Source organism: Pantherophis guttatus, chromosome 13 (genome assembly GCF_059756535.1).
Source record: "Pantherophis guttatus breed Tessera chromosome 13, ASM5975653v1, whole genome shotgun sequence".
NCBI lineage: Eukaryota > Metazoa > Chordata > Lepidosauria > Squamata > Colubridae > Pantherophis > Pantherophis guttatus.
In genome coordinates, this window is record NC_142075.1 from 16,745,574 (window position 1) to 16,771,279 (window position 25,706).

Below are 25,706 nucleotides of genomic sequence, written 5' to 3' on the forward strand. Positions count from 1 at the left end.
GGCTGTCTAATAAATCATATTAATATATAATTTAATGCATAATTAAATTATATATTTAATGTATAAAATGACCCACACTCACGACAGTTAGAATAGAATAGAATAGAATAGAATAGAATAGAATAGAATAGAATAGAATAGAATAGAATAGAATAGAATAGAATAGAATAGAATAACAGAGTTGGAAGGGACCTTGGAGGTCTTCTAGTCCAACCCTCTGCTTAGGCAGGAAACCCTACACCACTCCAGACAAATGGTTATCCAATCTCTTCTTAAAAACTTCCAGTGTTGGAGCATTCACAACTTCTGGAGGATAGTCGTTCCACTGGTTAATTGTTCTCACTGTCAGGAAATTTCTCCTTAGTTCTAAGTTGCTTCTCTCCTTGATTAGTTTCCACCCATTGCTTCTTGTCCTGCCCTCAGGTGCTTTGGAGAACAGCTTGACTCCCTCTTTTTTGGGGCAGCCCCTGAGATATTGGAACACTGCTATCATGTCACCCCTAGTCCTTCTTTTCATTAAACTAGACATACCCAGTTCCTGCAACCGTTCTTCATATGTTTTAGCTTCCAATCCCCTAATCATCTTGGTTGCTCTTCTCTGCACTCTTTCTAGAGTCTCCATATCTTTTTTACATCGTGGCGACCAAAACTGGATGCAGGATTCCTTATATCTTTCCCCTCGTAATGCTCATCTCCCTCCATCGCTACTCCTCCACATATCATCATGCAGTCAAAACAAAACCCTTTTCAAAACTATGCCGACAGTGCAAACCCTCTTAAAGAATCCCGGTATTTTAGAAACCTACCTCTCCATGTTTTTAAAAATGTTGCATTTGTCATCCCGGGTGGTGATCTGGAAGGCCAGCGCCGCGTGGTGGCTCTCCAAGACCGCGGTGTCGTTATATAGAATGGCCAGTTCGCTTCCGGCATTACACAGGAAAGAATTGGTTCTCCCAGGATGATCCACATCGTGGACGGTGGCAGCGATCAACGCAGCAACTTCGTCGATGGGATCCAAGGTTTGCTGAGAGGGAGAAGAAGGATACTGCAAAATCTCCATTCCCACCCCACTCATGGGGGAAGGATACTGCAAAATCTCCATTCCCACCCCACTCTGGGGCCAGCCAGAGATGGTATTTGCTGGTTCTTCGAACTGCTCAAAATTTCCGCTACCGGTTCTCTGAACTGCTCAAAATTTCCGCTACCGGTTCTCTGAACTGCTCAAAATTTCCGCTACCGGTTCTCCGAACTGCTCAAAATTTCTGCTACCGGTTCTCTGAACTGCTCAAAATTTCCGCTACCGGCTCTCTGAACTGCTCAAAATTTCCGCTACCGGTTCTCTGAACTGCTCAAAATTTCCGCTACCGGTTCTCTGAACTGCTCAAAATTTCCACTACCGGTTCTCCGAACTGCTCAAAATTTCCGCTACCGGTTCTCCGAACTGCTCAAAATTTCCGCTACCGGTTCGCCAGAACCTGTCAGAACCTGCTGGATTTCACCCCTGAGGCAAGTCGTTCCACTGATTCATAGTTCTCACTGTCAGGAAATTTCTCCTTAGGTTCTAAGTTGCTTCTCTCCTTGAACCGACTCTTCTCTTTCCATCCCTCACTTCTTATCCTGCCTGCTTTGGAGAAAAAGCCGACCCACCCTCCTCTTCTTGATGGCAGCCCCTTTAGACTTACTTTTACTCTTTCTTTAGAAAGGAAATAGGCCGTGGCATGAAGCACATCCGCCGAGTGGGTTGAATTGTGATAAGAGTTGGATAAGTGATAATTGGCTTCGATGACTTGCAACCAAGACCTCAGCGTCGACTCCGAGCAACCGAGAAACTCACAGATCCGAAAGCGAGCAAACAGTTTGAGGCCAAGATAAACTAAAGGCCTGGAACGAAGAAGAAGAAGAAGAGAAAAAAGGTAATTTATTTTCCCCTCTTCTTACTGCACCAAATCAATCTCTCCCAGAATACAGCTCCTGTGTATCCTTTTTTTTTTTTTTTTTGCTTTTTTGCTTTTTTGCTTCTGCTTCTCCTACCAACCTTTTATGAGTTGCAGCCTCCAACTCAAAAATATTAAAATCCCAGTCTTGTTCATTTTCCATCGCTTGAGCTATCCTGGGAGGGATGTCGTTCAGGGAGATAGGCGAGATCAAACTGCCCGGTACTTGATGGGTTTCTAAAAAAAACGAAGACAGAGGAACAGGAACATTACAGGAACAGCTGGATCTCTCAGGAGGAAACAGAGCCAGGAACAACCTGCATCTCTTGTCTTACATCTCCTTGTGGAAAAAGTGTATTTTTGAGGTTTGATGGCTAATAACACCACTTTTTTGGGGGGAGTTTCAAGATAATCCTATTCCACTGCTGGAATGGCCTGGGAATAGCCCAGACCTTAACCCAATTGAAAATCTATGGAGCCGACTAAAGAAATTTGTTAGTCAGAAGTGACCCAGCAATAAAACCCAGTTAATAGAAGCCATCATTCAATCTTGGTTTCACATTCTCACAGCTGCAGAACTAAAAGACTTGGTTCACTCCATGGGAAGACGTTGTAAGGCCGTCATTCATGCTTAAAGGTTACCCAACGAAGGATTAACTGACATGGTGATCATTTTTGCATATCTTGTTTTTTCTATGGTGATATTTTTTTAAAAGTTTTTTTTTTATTTTTTACACAAACGAACATACGATGTATTTTTTCTGAACAGAGTATTGGCCGGTTCAAAAATTTCAACAATTTTAGTCATTTCCAACACAATTTATATATTCCCTTTTTGCCGTAGTATTTATTCTCTCTAATTTTTGTAGACCGTATTACCCTTCATCCTAACCTCTGATCTCCTGGGGGAAGGATATTGCAAAATCCCCATTCCCTCCCCACACTGGGGCCAGCCAGAGGTGGTATTTGCCGGTTCTCCGAACTACTCAAAATTTCCGCTACCGGTTCTCCAGAACCTGTCAGAACCTGCTGGATTTCACCTCTGGTTGCAAGTAAAGGACTATCTGTATGATTCTCCTCTTCCAACCAGAAATGCCACTTCATTAAACTGGAAGCTTTATGAGAGGGCAAGAATGGAGAGAAATATGATCCGGCTTTCTTTATCACTCAGAGCAGCTAAAATGAGGAGATGCTTGTCCTTATAAAACACCAAAAACCTGGAGACCACTTTCTTGGCCAAATGGTTTTTGCTTTAACTTCAAGAACTAATCTCCATATTCTCTTTTTCCTCCTCCTTATGTTTTGTCTGTTAGGGCTGCAAGCTGGCCTGTTATCTTCAAAGTATTTACCAAACTTTAAGCCTCTTAGCAAACAAGATACCCTTTCAAAACTCTTTAAAATGGCGCCTTTAGCTTGCTGCCTGACTAACAAGGGTCTGATGATACAGCAGTAATTATACAACTCTTGCTGATTTGTTTGCCCCTCTTCAAAATAATTTTTGACTGTGCTGATATACCCAAAATGAAATTGCTGAAGCTCGCACGATATCTAGTAAGGTAAAGAATGGCACTTACGCTTTGCCGATAATAGGTATTCGTTCCCTGATAATCTTCGGAGTCCATCCTATTGAATAAAGTTGAAAAAGAACGTGGAATGAAATAAAGACCCTTCTTCAATTTACACCTTTGGGATAGGTAATGGAATAAAGGGAATATAAATCAGGAGGTGTTGTTTGAACCCTCTATCCACCACTATCTGATCCAGAAGCAAAAACCAGGCTCTCAATTGGTTGGACGCGGTGGCTCAGTGGCTAAGACACTGAGCTTGCCAATCAGAAAGGTCGGAAGTTCAGCGGTTCGAATCCCTAGTGCCACGTAACGGGGTGAGCTCCCGTTCCTTGTCTCAGCTTCTGCTAACCTAGCAGTTTGAAAGCATGTAAAAAATGCAAGTAGAAAAAATAGGGACCACCTTTGGTGGGAAGGGAACAGCGTTCCGTGTGCCTTTGGCATTTAGTCATGCTGGCCACATGACCATAGAGACGTCTTCTGACAGCGCTGGCTCTTCGGCTTTGAAACGGAGATGAGCACCGCCCCCTAGAGTCGGGAACAACTAGCACATACGTGCAAGGGGAACCTTTACCTTTAAGCAAATTCTATTACCCCTGATTCTAGAGCAATCACACTAGAAAGGAAATCTCTGCTCTGAAGCACTCCTGCTTTTGCCTGTCTTCCTTTGAATGGATAAAATTGGTCGGCCAGGCGGACTTGTTAGCCTGCATTGAGAGAGAAACTTTACCGGGGCTGCCGGCATTCCTAATAAAGGAATCTTTGAGTTCACTTCAGAGGGTATGTCGTGTTTGGGGAGCTGGGTCAGAACACTGGGTCAGAACAGCAAGATGTTTCTAAACAGGGTTTAGCACACTAATTATCCATCTGAAGGCTGAGCTGAATTTTCATCTAAAACCCGTTGGGCTGATCAATGGAAGCTGGAAGAAACTCTTTGTCAATATATTTCCGGACCTGCAGCTGGCACAGAAGCAATGGCTCATGATTTACTATCGTTGCAAGATGGCTGCGGTGAGCAGACTGGGATGCCATCAGCCGTTCCAACGAACAAATTCAAATACTTTGAGATTTTAATTACCGTCATCAAGCCACCGACAAGGTCATTTGTGTGCGGATCTTCATCTTTGGTGCCAAGCTGTGGAGAATACAACTCAGTAGTCCTCAAGATCTCCAGGACTCTATCCAACGCTTCAGCCACTGGCATGGGACTGCTTTCTTGAGCAGCATTGATAATATTTATTACCTAAATGGGGGGGGAAAAAGAAATAAACCTTTATTTATCTAAAAGGAATACATTTTCCCTTTCCCTTAACTTGAAGAGTCAAGAAACAATGCCCAAACAATAGCAATAGCACTTAGACTTATATACCGCTTCACTGTGCTTTACAGCCCTCTCTAAGCGGTTTACAAAGTCAGCATATTTCCCCCAACAATCTGGGTTCTCATTTATCCGACCTCGGAAGGATGGAAGGCTGAGTTAACCTTGAGCAGGATCGAACTGCTGGCAGTTGGCAGAATTAGTCTGCAATACTGCATTCTAACGACTGTGCCAGGGATGGTATTCACTTACCTTCGCTACCGGTTCGCAAATGTGAGGGCACGTGCCAACTCCACGCATGCACAGAGCCTTCCGCTCATGCGCAGACCGTCAAAAACAGGACATGACGTCCGGGCGGGTGGGCAGATCCTCCCGCAGCTGCCGCTATCAATTCGCCCGAACCGGATATAACCGGCTGAATACCACCACTGGACAGCACCTCCATCATCACCAGGCAAGGACATGGGAGTTTTATAACAAAAGAAAGCAAAGTTTCCAACCGATGGAAGTGACCTCACATGGGAGCACCTTACCTTGGTTATAGGTGCCTCAATCGTCATTGAATGAATGCGGGCCATGGATGAATGCCTCCTCTGAGAACTTCCTATGCAAGGGGGGGGGAATGAAGAGGCGCATGAGTTGCTGGCATTAGCTTCTCCAAACTAACATTGTTCTTACTGAAGATTAGTTTTCTGTTCACTAAAATATTTTACATTGCAACACAAAGCCAGCAAACACTGTGTCAGGTGCGCAGAATCAGGACATGATAGGTTCCAGTTAAGCTGGTTTGTTGCTCATGCCTGCACACAAGAATTTAGTCAACTAATGGTCAGCACTACACTGGCACTAGGTAAGGGTCACTGGAATTCAAGAGGGTTTGAATTTAGACCGCTTGTGGGAACTTAACGATTCCAAGCTAATTCCTCTTTTGACTCCACTCCCCTAGGCTCTGCCTGATCTTCTGCACATCCAAATTTCACCAGCAGAGTCTGACTGCATTAATAAAAACAGGAGCTGGGGGAACAGAATGCATGCGTTTGCTTCACTAGACACCCAAAGTTTACAACTTTGTCGCTGCAATTCCCCCACCCAACAAGGAAGGCAAGCCCATATCATTTATTTATTATTTATTTATTAATTATATTTCTATACCGCCTTTCTCCCGTAGGACTCAAGGCGGTGTACAGCCAAGAAAAATATAGACACACAAACATCATAAAATTGCTAATTAAAATTATTACTTAGTTTGGCCAATTGAATAAAACCCAGAATTAGATAACATTTTAAAATCATTCACATGTTCATATGTTTAGCCCTGCCTGTTGGAACATCAGGGTCTTGAGGGCACGGCGGAAAGCATGGAGATCAGGGATATACCGTATCTCAGGGGGCAGTTCATTCCAAAGGGTTGGAGCCCTCACAGAGAAGGCCCTCCCCCTGGGAGTCGTCAGTCGGCATAATTTGACTGACGGTACCCTGAGTAGTCCCTCCCTGTGAGAACAAACTGGTCGGTGGGAGGCTATTGGTGGCAAAAGATAGTCTCGCAGGTATATCATGGATTTTGAAGGAAGTACTTGACCCAAGGGTACTGATTATTGAGAAGGTAATTTAAAAAGGTAATTTTACAAAAAAGAAAAAAAGGTAATCCTATACCATCACTGCCTCGAGAGGTAGTGGATCGGACATCGAGAGAACCTTTTCTCTTGTCTTTGTGCCTGCAGGTCTGGATATCTGTAAAAACGAAAAAATTAGATCTGAGAAAGAGCGCCTCTCTTCCGAAGAGGTAGGAACTCATTTTTCATCGCTCCTGAAGCTTCTCTGCTGGCCCCAAATTCTTAACTTTTGTATTTGGTAATTGGAATCGGTTGCTTAGCCGAGACACTTGGTTCCATCTCAATGGTAAGATCAATTCTGCCTTGAATTAAGAACCCATGGATTTCCACTGCTCTCCTCTCCTCTGCCTTCTGCACATCCATGCATCAGGCACTGGACCCAGCTGTTCCTCCACTTTCTCATCAGCCACCTCCAGACCTGGGGGTTGTTGACTCTCCATCTGAGGACTGACGGACTGGCCAGGCTCTGTCTATTCTATTCTATTCTATTCTATTCTATTCTATTCTATTCTATTCTATTCTATTCTATTCTATTCTATTCTATTCTATTCTATTCTATTCTATTCTTTTCTTTTTTCTTTTTTTTTCTATTCTATTCTATTCTATTCTATTCATTTTCTATTCTATTCTATTCTATTCTATTCTATTCTTTTCTTTTTTCTTTTTTTTTCTATTCTATTCTATTCTATTCTATTCTATTCTATTCTATTCTATTCTATTCTATTCTATTCTATTCTATTCTATTCTATTCTATTCAGTTCCTGAATGGACCAGTGACTTGCTTTCAGGTAGATATATTTTTTCTCTTAAATTTCAAAGAGAATAGCCCTTGACTGATCCAAATTTTATTTCCCCAAAAATGGATGAGATTAATGAAATTAGATTTTGCCTGATCTGCAAAAGTCCTACCTTACGAATACTAAATACAGCACCTATAGCTTGTCATAGCAGCAGCCAAACAAACATGCCCTTCATAAGTTCTATTTCTAGCCGGGGTAAAATTCAACTTCTGCCCTTTAAGATATTAAATCTAAGTTACTGAAGCTTTATCAGCGATTACTACAGGGGGAGAAAGCTAAATTGGAGTCCCACGTAATGTACACATCAGTCAAGCTTTCTTTGATCCCCATCGGTTTTGAAACACGGCTGCGCCCGGACCAGATAGTTTTCTCCTTATTTAGCCTCCCTCTTAGGACATCATTTTATTGCTGGACAAATGTTATTGTTTTTCTTTAGCCATTATTACATCTGCTTCAGTCTCCTTGCTACAATTCCTAAACTCAGTGCATCGAAAGCTTCAATTCTCAAACCATGGCTGTGTTGCAGTGGCGGGTTGCTCCCAGTTCGGGCAAACCCGTAGCGGCGGTGGCAAGCTCCGCCCACCCACTGAGATGTCATCGAAAATGCCCTGTGCATGTGCAGAAGCAGCACGCACTCCCAAAGCGAGCATGTGCGCTCGCGCGCTACCGATGGCGAATTGGTAGCGCTGGGATTTGAAACCAACTACTGCTGTGTTGGCATAATTTGCCGGGCCCAAACAAAAAACATTGTTTTACACATTAATCCAAAGATAAGCTTAGTTTCACCCAACAAGTTGAATTTCCTGCCACCACAGAACCCTGCACAATTGGGTGTGATTGGTTTATTAAGGTTTTCACTGTTGATATCCCTAATATGGCTCTTCCAAAATATGCCTAGAAAACACCCTTTTTTTAAGAGAGAGAAAAAACCAAACGCTGACATAAAGTCAATTAGGAGAGAATAAGAAAGCAATTATTGAAATGCAACCAATTTTGAGCAGTTGTAACGTTGTACCTGTTTGGGACTCGGCTTGTACCCGTTCGCAGATTCTTTCCGCCTATGAATGAATCAGAGCAAAAAAGTACAATTAACCAAGGTTGTAAGAATCAACCTGGAATTACAATTTTGTAAAATTGTCATTGAGGAGTTGAGTGGCCTTGAAGCTGAGTTAATTAAATACATAAATTCATCATGTTTTTTATTATTATTGATCATCGCACAATCAGCCAGCTGTTCAGACTGGGTTTGGCATATTTTTGTGTACCTATCGAGTCCTTACCAAGCACCTGGGATAGGCAGATCTGGATATTTGATGGTGTTACAGATATCATCGCAGGTTGAAATGATTATTATTATTATAAACTTTTATTCATTAAACATGAAACTCAGTCAACCAAACATTTAAAAATGCTTTTTATAATTATTATTGTTGTTGTTGTTTTTGCTTACCTTATTGTTGTCATTGCACGGTCTACTAAGTGACACATAGTGTCTGATTTTTCTGCAGGAATGAAACAGAAGAATGGAATGAGAACAATTTGGTCTCTCCAACTTGTCAGCTTGGCTCCATTTGTCATTTGCCTACCACTAAATCTTTTTTTATAAAATAAAATGAAATCTAGACGAGGAAGAGGGGCAGGATTCTGCCTTTTTTGCGATCATTTGGGATCTCTGGGTTCCTTGCAATGGGAATGCAGAGAAAGTAGTCTATGAATATTAAGAACAGAAGAGCAGGAAAAATAATTATGAAGATGAAGAAAAACATCTCTATACAAGTAGTCCTCGAGGCAGTTATTGAGTTATGTCCAGTTTTATGATGATAGATAGATAGATGATAGATAGATAGATAGATAGATAGATAGATAGATAGATAGATAGATAGATGATAGATACATCGATCTTCAGAGTTGATAGTATATATGTATCTCCTATCCAGGTAGCCAGCGGGAGTCCAAAAACCTGAATCGAAGTCCCCACGATGAGACTTACCCTCCCTGTCCAATGACAGGTATGATCTTCACATTTTGTTGTATGCTCTCGCCGTTTTTCTTTTTGGTATAGTACGTTCCTTGCCATTCCTGTAGATCCAAAAAAAGAAGAATGTTCTACCGCTGATTCCCAAAACCCATCTTTTGACTCTGTTTGCTTGCAACTGATTTTGGAGGGTTGCCTTGTGGGAAAGTTCTGCTTTTGGGAGGGTTGGCCAACTCATTCTTTCCTAGCCTTGGCACAATGTTGTACTGTTTGCTGTAACCTCTTCCTGCGCTTCTGTTTGACTTTGTTGCTTCACTCAAATCTTTTCCCCCTCGGTCTTTACCCACTTGGCATCTAACTGGAACTTTCTGTTGTATACATTACAGCTAATGACCCATCCCCCCCCCCGAAGGCCACCGACATTGAATTAAAATTGTGATGGCATTTTGCACAAAGAGGTTGAAAATTTTGCCAGCTTTTAGCACATGCATGCCGGATGCTTTTCAATGCTTCTTTAGTTCTGGAAACAACAACAACAACAAAAATAGAACGTATTTGCTTGAAGCAAATAAAGCTCTCCCCGATAAAGGAGAATATTTGTAGCTCGGGGTTGAAATGAAGGGTCTTTGATGCTCTCTGAGCTTGGTTGTTTTCTTGCAGATCATTATCCAAACTACGTAACATCATCAGTGCTAGTCTATCTATAGACTAGCACTGATGATGTTACCCCAGGGTAGGCTTCAAAAATTTTAGCAAGGGATTCTCTGCCCGGTTGCTGGGTGGCATGGCCATGGTGGGCGTGGCCTAGTCGGCCTCCTGAATCATAAGGGGGGGCTTTTTGCCCTCCCCGGGCTCTGGAGGCTTTTTTCGAGCCTCCGGGAGGGCAAAAATGGCCTCCCCAGGCTCCGGAGGCCCTCCCAAACTTCCGGTAGGCCCATTTTTTGCCCTCACCGAGTCTCTGCATGCGCCCTGCTTGTTCTTAGTTGCAAAGTCATGTATGACTCATAGCGACCCCATGGACAACGTTCCTCCAGGCCTTCCTGTCCTCTGCCATCCTCTGGAGTCCATTTAAGCTCACGCCGACTGCTTCAGTGACTCCATCCAGCCACCTCATTCTCTGCCGTCCCCTTCTTCTTTTGCCCTCAATCGTTCCCAGCATTAGTCTCTTCTCCAGTGAGTCCTTCCTTCTCATTAGGTGGCCAAAGCATTTGAGTTTCATCTTCAGGATCTGGCCTTCTAAAGAGCAGTCAGGGTTGATCTCCTCTAGGACTGACCGGTTTGATCGCCTTGCAGTCCAAGGGACTCGCAGGAGTCTTCTCCAGCACCAGAGTTCAAAGGCCTCCATTCTTTGGCGCTCAGCCTTCCTTATGGTCCAACTTTCACAGCCATACATTGCAACTGGGAAAACCATAGCCTTGACTGTACGCACTTTTGTTGGCAGGGTGATGTCTCTGCTTTTTACAATGCTGTGTAAAATTGCTATAGCTTTCCTCCCCAGGAACAAGCGTCTTTTAATTTCTTGGCTGCAGTCCCCATCTGTGGTGATTCTTGGAGCCCAGGAAAATAAAATCTGTCACTACCTCCATTTCTTCCCCATCTATTTGCCAGGAGTGACCTGCACTTACTTGCATCCAAAGTCGCATGGGGACTCCTGGGAGGGGAGGGGAGGGCGTGGCCAGCCAGGAGTGGGATTTGGGGATTATCCAAACTGCACAGAATCTTAGCTAGAGGTTCTCCCGAACCCCTGCGAACCCCCCAGCACTCCTGATGTTACCTACTTGGGTAATGAAACATCTGCAAGAAAACAACCAAGCTTTTCCCATTCCTGCTCACTTCCATAACATCATTTGCAACGATGAGCTGCAACCTTCAAGTAGGAGATGGCCTCAAAAGACCCATAGCTGCGCTTCCCAACAGAGTCCCAAACTACAGCCACTAGCATTTATCATAGCCCAAACAAGTAACTTAAAAACAAAGACGAAATATAAATAAATTCTCAGTGAAAAGCTTCTGTTTTATTTGCCTGAGAGAGATATTTTATCACCTCCAGTCTTTACTCTTCCAAATGAGAAGAGGCTAGAAATAGGATACCAGGAGTACTAGACCAGAGGTGGGTTTCAGCAGGTTCGGACCAGTTCGGGAGAACCGGTAGGGGAAATTTTGAGTAGTTTGGAGAACCGGCAAATACCACCTCTGACTGGCCCCGTCCCCATCTATTCTCTGCCTCCTGAGTCCCAGCTGATCAGGAGGAAATGGAGATTTTGCAGTAACCTTCCCCTGGAGCGGGGAGGGAATGGAGATTTTACAGTATCCTTCCCCTGAAGTGGGGAGGGAATGGGGATTTTACAGTATCCTTCCCCTGGAGTGGGGAGGGAATGGGGATTTTACAGTATCCTTTCCCTGGAGTGGGGAGGGAATGGGGATTTTACAGTATCCTTCCCCTGCCACGCCCACCAAGCCACACCCGCAGAACCGGTAGTAAAATTTTTGGAAACCCACTACTGTTCTAGACCCGTATTTGGCAGGGTGACCTCAGACCAGTCACATTCTCTCAGCCCTAGGAAAGAGACAATGGCAAACCACTTCTGAATAACCCTTGCCACACAAAACCAGGTCCATGCCTACCTTTTCAAACTTGATGCAAGAATTAATAGTGTCAAGGAAATCAGCTTTTTTTTCATTTATAGGCACTTCTGTTAGTTCCTTTCCTACTAATTCGCCTTTCTGATAGCCCATTACCTCTTCAAACGCAGGATTGACATACTACGAAAAGAGTAAGGGGGGGGGAAAGAGAGAGAAACAGGTGAGAATTTAAGATCAATCTGAGCATTGATCTAATGTTTAGCCTCGATGCACATTTTCTAAACTGTCTAGAACTGCTTTCAATAAAACAGATCCGGGAACAGATCCAAGCGCAGAGGCCGTCCTATTACGGGGGAACCCTTTTAGCAGAAAGGCTAAACGGATAGTGATGAAATTGTAATGCTTAAATGAATAATTAAACAAGGCATTTAGTGATATGTAATCCCCACTCTACTCTCACCCCTTCAATGGGACTGCGTAACACCCTTAACCATTTCTTTAAATATCGACTGGCTTCATTCACACATGCTGAACTCTGGCAGCTCTCTCTCTCCCTCCCTCCCTCCCTCTCTCTCTCTCTCTCTCTCTCTTTCTCTCTCCCCCTCCCTCCCTCCCTCTCTCTCTCTCTCTCTCTCTTTCTCTCTCCCCCTCCCTCCCTCCCTCCCTCTCTCTCTCTCTCCTCCCCCTCCCTCCCTCTCTCTCTCTCTCTCTCTCTCTCTCTCTCTTTCTCTCTCTCCCTCCCTCCCTCCCTCTCTCTCTCTCTCTCTCTCTCTTTCTCTCTCCCCCTCCCTCCCTCCCTCTCTCTCTCTCTCTCTCTCTCTTTCTCTCTCCCCCTCCCTCCCTCCCTCTCTCTCTCTCTCTCTCTCTCCTCCCCCTCCCTCCCTCTCTCTCTCTCTCTCTCTCTCTCTCTTTCTCTCTCTCCCTCCCTCCCTCCCTCTCTCTCTCTCTCTCTCTCTCTCTCTCCTCCCCCTCCCTCCCTCCGTGTGTGTGTGAGAGAGATGGGGGGGAGGAGAGAGAGATGGTATTCAGCAGGTTCTGACCAGTTCTAGAGAACCGGTAGCAGAAATTTTGTCTAGTTCAGAACCCATAAATACCACCTCTGACTGGCCCCGCCCCCATCTATTCTCTGCCTCAAGAGTCCCAGCTGATCGGGAGGAAATGGGGATTTTGCAGTAACCTTCCCCTGGAGTGGGGTGGGAATGGGGATTTTACAGTATCCTTCCCCCGGTGGGGTGGGAATGGGGATTTTGCAGTAACCTTCCCCTGGAGTGGGGAGGGAATGGAGATTTTACAGTATCCTGCTCCTGCAGTGGGGAGGGAGTGGGGATTTTGCAGTAACCTTCCCCTGGAGTGGGGTGGGAATGGGGATTTTACAGTATCCTTCCCCTGGAGTGGGGAGGGAATGGGGATTTTATAGTATCCTTCCCCTGGAGTGGGGAGGGAATGGAGATTTTTACAGTATCCCACCCTTGGAGTGGGGAGGGAATGGAGATTTTTACAGTATCCCACCCTTGGAGTGGGGTGGGAATGGGGATTTTACAGTATCCTTCCCCTGCCATGCCCACCAAGCCACACCCACCAAGCCATGCCACACCCACCAAGCCACGCCCACAGAACCAGTAGTAAAAAATGTTGAATCCCATCACTGGGATGTGTGTGTGACTCGTTTGACTCCAATGTTGCATGAATTTAGCCTGTTTGGTTGGGTTACGGCTCAGGATATTGTAGAAACCCTGAAAACGAATGAGTTGATCAACCAGGTAAAGGTTTGCTGCATGAACCCTGTATGAACCCAACCTAGAGTCCAACATCGCTTGTTCTCCAGTATATGACCTTTTTTTTTGCCCCCCCCCCAACAGAGTCCATGGATCAGATCAGCCACAGAACATCATCAATGAACAGAATGGGTGGATTTCAACTGCCAGAATTCCTCAGCCTGCACACTGGCTGGGGAATTCTGGGAACTGAAGTCCATCCTTCTGAAAACCACCACGGTTGAGAAACAGCGCAATGGGAGGACTGAAGAATTAATTCGAGATGGGTTATGGGGTAGTGGAGTCCACACCCCAGTGTTTACCTAAAGATATTGAGGAGTAAATAAAACTTGCTTATCGGACGTTAATACAATTGAGAGAGTCCAGAGGTATTTCAGGAGAAGACTCCTCCACTCCTCTGCTCGCAACAGAATACCTTATGCCACCGGGCTTCAAATTTTGGGGTTGAACAACTAGAACTATGCCGCCTACGGTCTGACCTAAGCATAGTACACAAAATTATCTACTACAACGTCCTACCTGTCAATGACTACTTCAGCTTCAACCACAACAACATACGTGCACACAATAGATACAAACTTAAGGTAAACCACTCCAAACTCGATTGCAGAGAATACGACTTCAGCAACAGAGTGGTCAATGCCTGGAATGCACTACCTGACTCTGTGGTTTCTTCCCCAAACCCCCATAACTTTTAACCTTAGACTGTCTACTGTCGACCTCACCCCATTCCTGAGAGGTCTGTAAGGGGCCTGCATAAGCGCACCAGGCTGCCTTCCGTTCCTGTCCTACTGTCCCCATTTATTCGTAGCCATTTCCTGTATTCATAATCATGTTTATACTTTTTTTTAAAAAAATTTGATTTATATGCCGCCCTTCTCCGAAGACTCGGGGCGGCTTACAATGCGCTAAGCAATAGCCTTCATCCTTTTGTATATTTATACAAAGTCAGCTTATTGCCCCCACAAACTGGGTCCTCAATTTACCTACCTTAGAAAGGATGGAAGGCTGAGTCAACCTTGAGCCTTGGCGAGATTCGAACCTGCAGTAATTGCAGGCAGCTGGTCTTAATAACCAGCTTAATAACAGGGTGCCTTAAACCCCTGTACTACCAAGGCTCTTGGTATATCTGTTACCTTATAAATGCTTGACAAAAAAAAGAAATGAATAAAATAAATAAAGCTTAGCCTTCTCTCTCTAGTAGTCTTAAAATCAACCTTTTCTCTTTTTAAAAACTGTGCCGCGTGACTTCAGGTTTCCCAGACCAAATCTAACCCTCGCTGGCCAAAACTGGTTTCGATTGTAAACCAACTGGTCTTGCTACCTTCCAGTCCCACAATCATCTCAACGGCCTTCTGGATGTGGCACAATTATAACCCACCAGCTATCTCAGGCATCATAGCCGGGAATGAGGCACGCTGGGAGATACAGGTTAGTCCCATCAAGGTAGTAAAATGAAAGCATTTTGCAACCATTCCCCCATTGTTTGAGGGGGGAAGCATTAACCAACATTTGTTTGGGTGGTGCTTCGAACTGAATTGCGTCCTGATTCTGCTAAAAAGCGTCCTGCTTCTTTCACCCTAGAAGAGATGCATAAAAGACACAAGGATCTTTTTTTTAAAACTTCCTTCCCCCTTTGAAATGCGTATACCTGACTTTTGAGATGAGCAAGATAAGCATCATTAGAAGTAATTGTAAAACTTTTGCAATAAAAAAAAAGAAGTTTTTAATGACCTTGGGGTAAAATACAAACTGCCCTGAAGCTAAGCAAGACACTTTGTGAAGATACAGCCTACAAAATTTATTGCTATGTAGAAATGTATAGTGCACAGGGGGGAGAATAGAGGGGTGGTAAAGTATGATAGAATATAATGTGGATGGATTTCACCCTGGGGAAGTCATGGGGAGGGAGGGTTGGGGGGGGGGTTAGGGAGGGACGGGGGGGGCAAATGGGGGAAAAATGGATGTTTGTAAAACTTTTTCAATAAAAAAATACAGCCTACAAAAACAAACACTTATTTTAAAACAAAAGGTTTTTAAAATGGATTTTTCCCTCTTCCACGGAAAGGTCAGAAAAACACGTACGGCATTAAGAACAGTTTCTAAGGCAATTCGACACACGCAGATGTATATATTTTATGTCTGTGCATGCCTATCTGTGCGCCTGAAGTAAGCAAAAGAATCAAATCATACAAAACCACAGGACAATATCGGACACTCGTAAAAAAACCCAAAAACCGAGCAAACCTGTATTACATGGTCTTCACTTGTAATCTCAGTGGCTTCTTGACTTTTCTCTAATGCCGTAAATATCGAATTACAAGCCCTGAAATGCAAAGGGAGGAAAAAAGAAGCAGATGCATTAGATCGAAATCACATAGACTTTTCAAGATCTAGGAAAAAAAGAATGCGCTAGTACCGTGATGGCAAACCTATGGCACGCGAGCCAGAGGTGGCACACAGCACCCTCTCTGAATGGCACGCAAACCGTCGCCTCAGTTCAACTCCATATATATATCAGATTACTATATACCTTGCATATAATGATTTGATTTGCTCCTCCCTAACCCATAATCATGGATAGTCCATGGAGAAGAAATGGTCTGCTTTCTCTGGCCATTTCAGGTCAGTTCTTCAAGACACCACTGTAGACTTTCAAAAGATAAAGGTTTTTCTGTTCAGTTGTGTCCGACTTTAGGACTCGGTGCTCATCTCTGTTTCTCCGCCAAAGGAGCCAACATTGTCCGAAGACATTTTCCGTGGTCATGTGGCCAGCATACCCCAAAGGCCCACAGAATGCTCTTACTTTCCCACCAAAGTGGTACCTATTTATCTACTCACATTTGCATGCTTTCGAACTGCTAGGAGGGCAGCAGCTGGAGCAAAGAATAGGAGCTCACCCCATTGTACAGAGCACGGGTCTCGAACCGGGGCTGTCAGCTGGCAAGCTCGGCATTTTTAACCCCTGAGCCATCACGAGCCTTACCGTAGACTTCAGCAGGGATCAAATCTCAACCAATTCCTGTGTCAAGTCAGGACAGGTTTTTCCTGTGCCAAGAATATTAAGTTGAGATAAGTAGCATTACCTTAGTTTAAATTGTGCCTGTACTTCTCCAAATTCCAACTGTATGAGTTCATTGTAACAAGCCATGATGTTCGAGTTTTCAACGTATCTCTGGTTGTGGGGGGAAAAAAAGACGTCAACATCAAAAGATCGTCTCTGTTCTATTCATATATTAACAAAAGCTTGACTTGAGGGGAAAAAAGGAGTTTTTATTATTAAAGAAAATTTTAGTTATGAGCAACTCTTGCTCGATGCTGTATGGGATGTTCCAGAAGATAGACATTCTCTTAATAAGCAGAGGTAGGGATTTTTATTGTTATTTTGGACTTCTTAAGTAAACAAACCCATTTCATGCTCCTAGGATGGATCAATAGTAGTAATCCTTGTCAAAGGCCTGGTCCTTAACAATAATTCAAAGTTTTACTTTCTCATATTTATCTATTTGATCTTTTATATCTTTCTTTAGCTTTTCATCATTTATTTTCTTGAACTCTTGAATATCTTTTGGGATGTCAATACCTAAATATTTGATTTCCTTCTTCTTGAAGAAGACAAATATTTTAATCAACAGCCTTACTGGCAATTCTCTGCCCCGATCTGCTTATGATGGGATCAAAAAAACCCCTATGAGCCAAGTCAATCAAACAATAGTTGACTCCGATCTACAAAATAGCAGAGCCAACATCTGATAATGCCCTTATACTGTTCTACACCAACACCGTTTATGCCAAACTTTCTATGATACATGCCTTTTTGTGAGATCTGAGGACCAAAGGTAATGAAGAGATTTAACCAGGGGCCTCTTCAAAATCACCATTTCATCTGTTTGGGTGCAGAAAATTAGACCATCTCAGATTCTGCCTAAATAATCTCTTGGGTTACACTTGGTGGTGCTAAGAGTTCATCCTTTCCTATTAGCAGTTGCCTTGGCTGGCCACAGAAATTCTGCTTTTTCAGCCAAAAGATCAGCCCAATGTGAAATCACCCTAAAAGTCCTATAATTCTGTTCTAATGCCATTGCAATTAGATGACAATGGGTTTGACATGAGTAGCTAATCTAGATAATTCTGATTGACCAAACCCATGCTTGCATATTAACATATATACCTAAATATACATAATTTACGCACCCTGTGGTCAAGTGCCAGGAAAATCAGGAGATCCAGACAGTTCAAATGGATATAAAGATTTATTGCAAGCTTAAGCACTCTACAAGAATCTGAACTACTAACAGCCAAGGGAAATTAGCGGGAGATAAGAGTAGAAGGAATTCAAGATGGGCTGGACTTAGATCTCTTGTGAGTGCGAAGGGACTCATGATTGATGACGCATTTGACCCCTCCCTCAGGCTCACCCTGCATCTGTCTCCCATTCCCTTTCCCCCTTACTCTTTCAGCCCTTCATCTATGGTCATCAGCTTTCAGTTGATCTATGATTTATGAAAATCTATCTGTATGGTCAATCACAGTTGACAATAATTTGATGACATGTCATTAACCAATTATGATGGTTATCCTCCCCCTTCCCTCCCTCGTTAAAATTTCTCTTAAAGTAAAAAGGTAAAGGTAAAGGTTCCCCTCGCACATATGTGCTAGTCGTTTCCGGCTCTGGGGGGGCAGTGTCATCTCCATTTCTAAGCTGAAGAGCCAGCGCTGTCCGAAGACATCTCCGTGGTCATGTGGTCGGCGTGACTCAATGCCGAAGGTGCATGGAGCGCTGTTACCTTCCCACCAAAGGTGGTCCCTATAATTCTACTTGCATTTTTAACGTGCTTTCGAACTGCTAGGTTGGCAGAAGCTGGGACAAGTAATGGGAACTCACCCTGTTATGGGGCGCTAGGGATTTGAACCACTGAACTGCCGACCTTCTGATCGACAAATTCAGCATCTTAGCTACTGAGCCACCACATCCCCTTCTCCTACAGTAGAGAAATATAAAACTAAGCAATCTGCTCTACATGGTTAGGGATATTCCTGTGAATGCTCCAACACTGGAAGTGTTTAAGAAGATGTTGGATAACCATTGTCTGAAGTGGTGCAGGGTTTCCTGCCTAAGCAGGGGGTTGGACTAGAAGACCTCCAAGGTCCCTTCCAACTCTGTTATTCGATTCTATTTTAACCTAAACATGCTCTCAGTAATCCTTGAGCTGATGTTCACAAAGTGGGGAAATATTTTTCCCCCAGCCTTTGGCAAAATCAGTCTGAGATTGTCAGCATGCACATGTAGATTCAGGCATTCAGTCAATACAGTATATATATATGTGTGTGTGTGTGTATATATATATATATACAATACAATTGTGTGTGTATATATATATATATATACACAATATATATAGGAAAAGATGACTATAAATAAGTAGACCTACCCTTGTGAAGCCTGCAGAAAGAAAGGGCAACAATGATGACTCTTCACGATCTGCATGTCTGGAAAGAAAGAACAGAAAGATGTTAAGAGGATTTTATTTTCCTGGCTCATCCTTGAAATATTAATATCTGCAGATGATGAGAGGCTGTATCGCTGATCAGTATTAAATAAACGGAAGTCTTTCAAACTTTAAAATCCAGTGGCTTTTGAAAGGCTACAGAACTTCGGGTAACAGTAACAAGAGTTTATTTATTTATTTATTTATTTATTTATTTATTTATTTATTTGTTTGTTTGTTTGTTTGTTTGTTTGTTTGTTTGTTTGTTTGTTTGTTTATTTATTTATTCATTCATTCATTCATTCATTCATTTATTTATTATTTCCATTTCTATGCTGCCCACTCTCCAAGGACTCTGGGCGGCTTACACCAAAGACAGCATACTAAATAGCATATTTCCCCCCAACAATCTGGGTCCTCATTTTACCCACCTCGGAAGGATGGAAGGCTGAGTCAACCTTGAGCCGGTGAGATTTGATCCGCTGATCTGCTGAACTAGCAGTCAGCTGAAGTAGCTGCAGTACTGCACTCTAACCACTGCGCCACCTCGGCTCTTACCTTAAGAGTTGGAAGGGACCTTGGAGATCGTCTAGTCCAACCCCCGGCTCACACAGGAGACCTTTACTAGGGATTCGAACCGCCAAACTGCTGACTTTTCTGATCGACAAGCTCAGTGTCTTAGCCACTGAGCCACCTAGCCAGGCCTCAATTTAGAAGAGAGCAGAGGTCCATAGAATTCTTTTCTTTTCTTTTTAATGTGGGAGCATGCAAGTTCTTTTTTCTTCTCTGTCTATTCCCTCTGTTCCCTTTCTTCTGGTTTGCTCCCCCTTTGCGGGCTGCTGTTATGCTTAGCACCGGTTTGCAAAATCAAATACTCCAATGCGATTATTCTAAAACGGTCTCTCCCACTGCACCAGCCTTTCAAATTCAGAACTTTTCTAGCCTCTACGCTTAAATCAGAGCTACGAGACAGCAATAGTTCCATTTTTTTTAAAAAGAAAAAGAAAAAAGAAAAGATCACACCCAAACAGTATTAAAGCAAAGGTCAGGAGCGCTAGCAGAGAAGACAGGAGAAAATGTTAAACACTTTCCCAGCCACTATTCTTTACTCCCCAAAATCAGACATTTTTTTTTTCCTTCTCCCAGCCAGGATTTGAACTTGGAAATGTACTTGGCCGGAGAAGAACTTCTAGCTTGGCAGCAAACGCTCCGTGTTTCGCAAGAATTGCAGGGTTTTTTTTTTTCATAAAGGCACCGCTTTTGCTGGACTGATTTAGAGAGTTGCATATTCGAATGTAAATACAGATGCGAAGTCACCACAATCAACATGAGCAATGCCACAGATCCCTATTTATGAAAACAAGATCACCGTGAATTATCCCCAGCTGGCGCAAAACGGGATGCTTTGATGAAAAGTTGTACCATTGGCTGGCAAAGACCGTGGCCCTTGGTTTTGAGAACGGAGGGAGGAAGGTTTCAAGAGAACGTAGGACAAGAGATGCAAATTGCAGAGTTAATGGGAAACAGCACGCAAGAACAATTTAGAGGGGATAGCTTTATTTACCCATCTGCATGGGCACCAAATATTTTAAGAGACTAAAGGTATATCTCCGTGATGGCGAACCTATGGCATGTGTGCCCAAAGTGGCACGCGAAGCCATGTCGCCCGGCACGCGCGGTCTTGCCTGTTTGTCTTCTGGGTTTCTGGTGTGCATGCACGCGTCATGATCAGCTGTCCTTTGCACGCGCAGCAGCGCCAAAATCCGGTGCCAGCCAGCTGATTTTTGAGTGCGCATGTGCATCAGAACCAGGAAGTTTGGCTTTTCCATGGCGCGATCCCTTCGTGCGAGCGGCAGTGCCGAAAACCAGCCTACACATGCGTGCCGGCTGGCTGATCGTCACACGCACATGCATGCTACAACCTGGAAGTTTGGCTTTTCTGGAGCGCGGCCCCAAAGAGCGCGCACAACATTTCCATGTGACGTTTCCAGATGATCTTTTCGGTACTCGGTGCCAAAAAGGTTTGCCATCACTTGTATATCTCCTTCATGGTTCACTGCCTAAGAGATATGACGCCAGAAAATGAGCTCCTGTCATCAGAAGGTGTCCAATATCAGTAAAGCAGTGGTGGGCTTCACATTTTGTTACCACTGGTTCGCTGCGCCTGCGCGCCTTCTGCGCCCGCGCCCAGCCTTCTGTGCATGCACTTTGCTCGCGCGCGCACCTTCCGCACATGTGCCAGGCCTGAAAAAAAAAATCCTAAATAGGATGGCATACAGCCGGGGCGCGTAGGAAGGTCCACCCATGATTTCTGCTACCAGTTCGCCTGAATTGGTCCGAACCGGCTGAATACCACCTCTGCAGTAAAGGTGTCCAATATGTTATAGGGGAAGATTGGGGGACAGCATGCTATAGACCTGTGATGGCGAACCTATGGCACACGTACCAGAGGTGGCACACAGAGCCCTCTCTGCTGGCACACACGCCGTCGCCCCAGGTCAGATCTCCATGGCATTTCTTTCGTCAGCTTCTGTTTCCCTGCAAACGATGAAACAGAAGCTCACAAAAGAAAAAGATCTTACTTCTTGCTGCGCTGGTGGTGTTGGGATGCCCTGCCTACTGCCGGCCAACCGGTCTTCGGGTCTCTGCTACGCATACACGCATGTCCATGCATGCACACATTTACGCATGTGCTGTGCATGCAAACACGCAAGTCTGCACATGTGCAAGTTTGTGCGTGTGCACACCTTTCAGTTTGGGCATGGCCGCGTGCAGTTTGGGCACTCGGTGTCTAAAAGGTTTGCCATCACTGCTATAGACCATGGGTTGCAAATAGCCGGACACAAGTTAGCGACTTAGCAACAACAAAGAGGTCACAGATAAACCTCCAAATGGCCTCAACGACCTGCTAAAAGGATGCAAATGACCAGCTGCCTGCAAGGAATATAAATCCTTCCATTTCCCACCATCCAGTCAGAGCTGAAGAAGCGAAATGGATGAGAAGCGAAATGTCTTCAAAAGAAAAAACAAGGAAGTCCAGTTGCCTCTTGAAAAAGCACCTTTGGGACAACAGCAACAAGGAGGTATACGGCCCATAAACATGGCGGAATCTCCAGCTAGAGTGAGGGGTGGAGTGAAAAGATTGGTGAGCTTGGAGTCTTTGTAGGGACGGAAGAGATGAAGGCCACATCACCTCATCTCTGCCTGAAAATTCCTGAATTCTTTATCAAGAGAATGTAATCCGTCTGGTGAGATCCTTGTAAATAGGCAGGCAGCAATAAAGAAGCAACTCTGATCAGCTCAAGATGCCATTCCTTGTGCCCGACTGTAATCCACAGCACCTTGTAGTAGTAGGTGGGGAAAATCACCGTCCTCTTCTCCCCAACTCTCATATTTTAGCAGGCGCACAATTCAAGAAGACACAGGTCTTCTTCCATCACATGTGGCTCCACCCACAGCTGCACATCCATTCTTGAATTATCTTCAGTCACTCTATTTTGGTCTTTTCTGCCTACCAGCCCCATTCCTAAAACTCGAAAGGCCACAGCTACATAGTCAGCTAAATGTCAGTAACAATCAGAGAGAATGGCTCTTGATTTCCAGTTACACGCTTCCAAGCCTGCCTTTTTGCCTTCGTCTATGTTTTATTCGGATACTGTTAATAATAATATTTCCACACTTACCTCCGCACGACCCCAATAATAACAGTGTTTTCGGATGGTTTTGTTGTTCTAATGGACCTTTTGGGAAAAAAAGGGAAGGTAAAGAAATTGTGGTGGGTTCCATGACGTGCTTGAAATCAACATAAGAATATTTCACTGGCGTTCATACAGGTCTAAATCGGAAAGAAAACACCCAACACCTAACCATTAAGAAACGTCAAGAAACCGTTGAGAACTAATGTGATGTAGTCGTGAAAGTGTTGAACTAGGAGTGGGAAGACCCAAGTTTCTAGTCCGTCCTTTAGACACAAAAGTTTTTTGAGTGACTGAGCCAGTTAGTTGTCCAATCTAATTTACAGGATGAGCTGCTGAGAAAATCAGAGAAAAGAGAACATAGAACATAGACTCGTAGGCCTGGAGGGAACCTCAAAGGTCTTCTAGTCCACTGCCATGCTCAAGGCAGGAGACCTTATACAGGGGTGGGCTTCAAACATTTTAGCAAGGGGTTCTCTGCCTGGTTGCTGGGTGGGTCTGGCCATGATGGGTGTGGCCTAGTCGGCCTCCTGCATCACGGCAGGGGAGATTGCTTTTGCCCTCCCCGGGCTCTGGAGGCTTTCCTCAAGCCTTCGGGAGGACAAAAACGGCCTCCCCAGGCTCCAGAGGCCCTCTGGAGGCATTTCCGGCCTTCCCGAACTTCCGGTAGCCCCGTTTTTCAGCCTTCCTAAGCCTCCGCATGCGCCCTGCACTTACCTGCATCCAAAATGGGCCGCATGGGGACTCCTGGGAGGATAGGTGTGGGCGGGGCAGGGCCAGCCAGGAGTGGGATTTGGGGTTCTCCGAACTGCACAGAATCTTAGCTAGAGGTTCTCCCAAACCTCTGCAAACCCCCAGCAACTCACCCCTGATCTTATACCATCCCAGTCAAATGACTGTCCAGTCTATTTCGGAAAAACTCCGGTGATGGAGTACCCACAGCTCCGGGAATTAAGCTTTTTTCCACTGATTAATTATTCTCCCTGGAGCATTCGTTATGCCACTGATCTCTTGAATGAAAGTCAGTGTCAGCATCCCAGCACTGACATATAATAAAGGGAGGAGAAGCCTGAACTTTTGCCTACTAAATCCCTTTGAAGATTCTGTCTCCTTGGAGATGTGAGAGGGGGGAGACATTCCTGTGATCTGACGAAGAAGGAATCAGGAAAGTGACTTGGAAGATAGGACAGTTTGGAAATTCATTTATTTTGAGATAGCATCGAAACCTGACAGTCAGATTATAAAGCGAATGCATCAAATACTTCCAACGTTATTTCGAATGTAAATACCGAGAGCCAGGGAAGGGTTTAACCCTCATACAAAAGGATCTCCGCACGAAGAGTGGCCAGATGCCAAACATCCCCAGGGCATCATGACTTTGTCAACAAGGCTGGTTAGCGAGTCCCATATTACAAGAGTTTGCTTGCAAAAAAAAAAAAAAAAGGACTCACCTGCATAGCGTTTCTGCATCAAAGTATCTCGAATTCCTGTGATCGATAATGATGATTTCATGCTGTTTATCCAAAAAACACTCAAGGGCAGATTCAGGTGTCCTGGCAATGCTACAACGGAAGCCTGCTTTTTCACAGGCCCAGCAAAATCCATTGCTCTGGTTGTCTTCTTTGGCAAACACTAAGAGTACCTAATTAAAGGAAAAGAAAGATATATATAGGTATCACAGAAAGAAAGGAGGGGGGGGGAAGACTCTTATCAAAAATCTGAAATCTTTTGCACATAACTTTGGTCACAGGATTCATGGACCCTAAGTCCTTATTAAGATGTTTATAGTAGGAATAGCAGTTAGACTTACCCTGTTTCCCCCAAAATAAGACATCCCCTGATAATAAGCCCAATCAGCCAAGTGCTTATTTCAGGGTTCAAAAAAATATAAGACAGGGTCTTATTTTCGGGGAAACATGGTATATACCGCTTCACAGTTCTTTACAGAGCGATTTACAGAGTCAGCCTCTCTAAGAGATTTACAGAGTCAGGCTACGGCTGCACTGATACCTTTGGACCATTTCAATATTCAGCTAAATCGAATATTCTCCAAGCAACTCTTAGCTCTTAGTTCATACTTCTAAGCAATTCCAGGCATTCCAACTGTGCTTATATTTGGATTAGAGCTGCTGGAATGTCAATAAATCTCAACATTTACACCTACCTGTAGGCAGAATGTGTTTATGTGTGTGTGAAAACACACACAGACACACAGACACACTCTGACTAGGTCTACACTTTGGATTAAACCTGCTGGAATGACCATAAATTTCCCAATTTATATACCTACGTATAACTGATACATATGTGCGCTTGCACAAATGCCCCAATTTAACTCAGGAATTTCTCTTTATTAGCTCAATCCTCCGTGAAATGGGCTGTGAATATTGCTCCAAAAAGCACATTTTACCTGGCTTTGTTCCATTCCTTTTTTTACTAGTATAGGATGCTATGAAAACACTTCAGCTGAAAATGCTACTGAAGAAGCCAGCAATAATGTATAGGCATTTCTTCATTTAAGTAACCAATTCCTGGACAAATCAAGAGATGCGTCTTTAACAGAGGCTTACCTGAAGTTGCTCTCGGTGGAGTCTCATAGGGCCAAATTGCACATCGGTTCCCAGTGCCTAGGAAGAAGAAAGGGACAAATTTAAATGATGTTGCAGGAGAAGAGCAGCCTGAGATAGAAGGTGGAGTTAAACGTGTCATCAGTCTGGAATCTTTATGTTCCCATTCCAGCTCCCTGCAAATTTCCGTTGACCCTTATCTAGAGCCTATTTAACTCTGACAGTTAGTTGGCCAGACTCTTGTGTATAGGTAGCAATGATAAACACTATTGTGCATTGAACTCAGCAAATGCTCCTGGTTATTTGAGCCAGACAGATATGCTGCATTTAGGCAAAGAAACACAGACTTCACTTCCTGGCTTCATTCCAAACTCAGAAACACCAAGTGTCAA

General features: G+C 44.0%; 1 protein-coding gene across 1 annotated transcript in view; it reads right to left on the reverse strand.

The window, feature by feature from the left end:
- PDE8A (phosphodiesterase 8A) overlaps positions 1-25,706 on the reverse strand; it is a 100,345-nt gene that overhangs the window by 8,567 nt on the left and 66,072 nt on the right. Inside the window, exons 2-18 of the mRNA XM_034434657.3 lie at positions 25,318-25,374; positions 24,199-24,389; positions 22,736-22,792; positions 18,996-19,053; positions 16,650-16,738; positions 15,811-15,889; positions 11,831-11,968; positions 9,221-9,309; positions 8,681-8,732; positions 8,246-8,288; positions 6,471-6,548; positions 5,351-5,421; positions 4,578-4,742; positions 3,509-3,557; positions 2,036-2,171; positions 1,683-1,881; positions 807-1,024 (exon numbers count right to left, since the gene is read on the reverse strand). Coding sequence (XP_034290548.1) covers positions 807-1,024; positions 1,683-1,881; positions 2,036-2,171; positions 3,509-3,557; positions 4,578-4,742; positions 5,351-5,421; positions 6,471-6,548; positions 8,246-8,288; positions 8,681-8,732; positions 9,221-9,309; positions 11,831-11,968; positions 15,811-15,889; positions 16,650-16,738; positions 18,996-19,053; positions 22,736-22,792; positions 24,199-24,389; positions 25,318-25,374 — 1,769 coding nt within the window. The remainder of the gene's footprint in view (positions 1-806; positions 1,025-1,682; positions 1,882-2,035; positions 2,172-3,508; positions 3,558-4,577; positions 4,743-5,350; positions 5,422-6,470; positions 6,549-8,245; positions 8,289-8,680; positions 8,733-9,220; positions 9,310-11,830; positions 11,969-15,810; positions 15,890-16,649; positions 16,739-18,995; positions 19,054-22,735; positions 22,793-24,198; positions 24,390-25,317; positions 25,375-25,706) is intronic.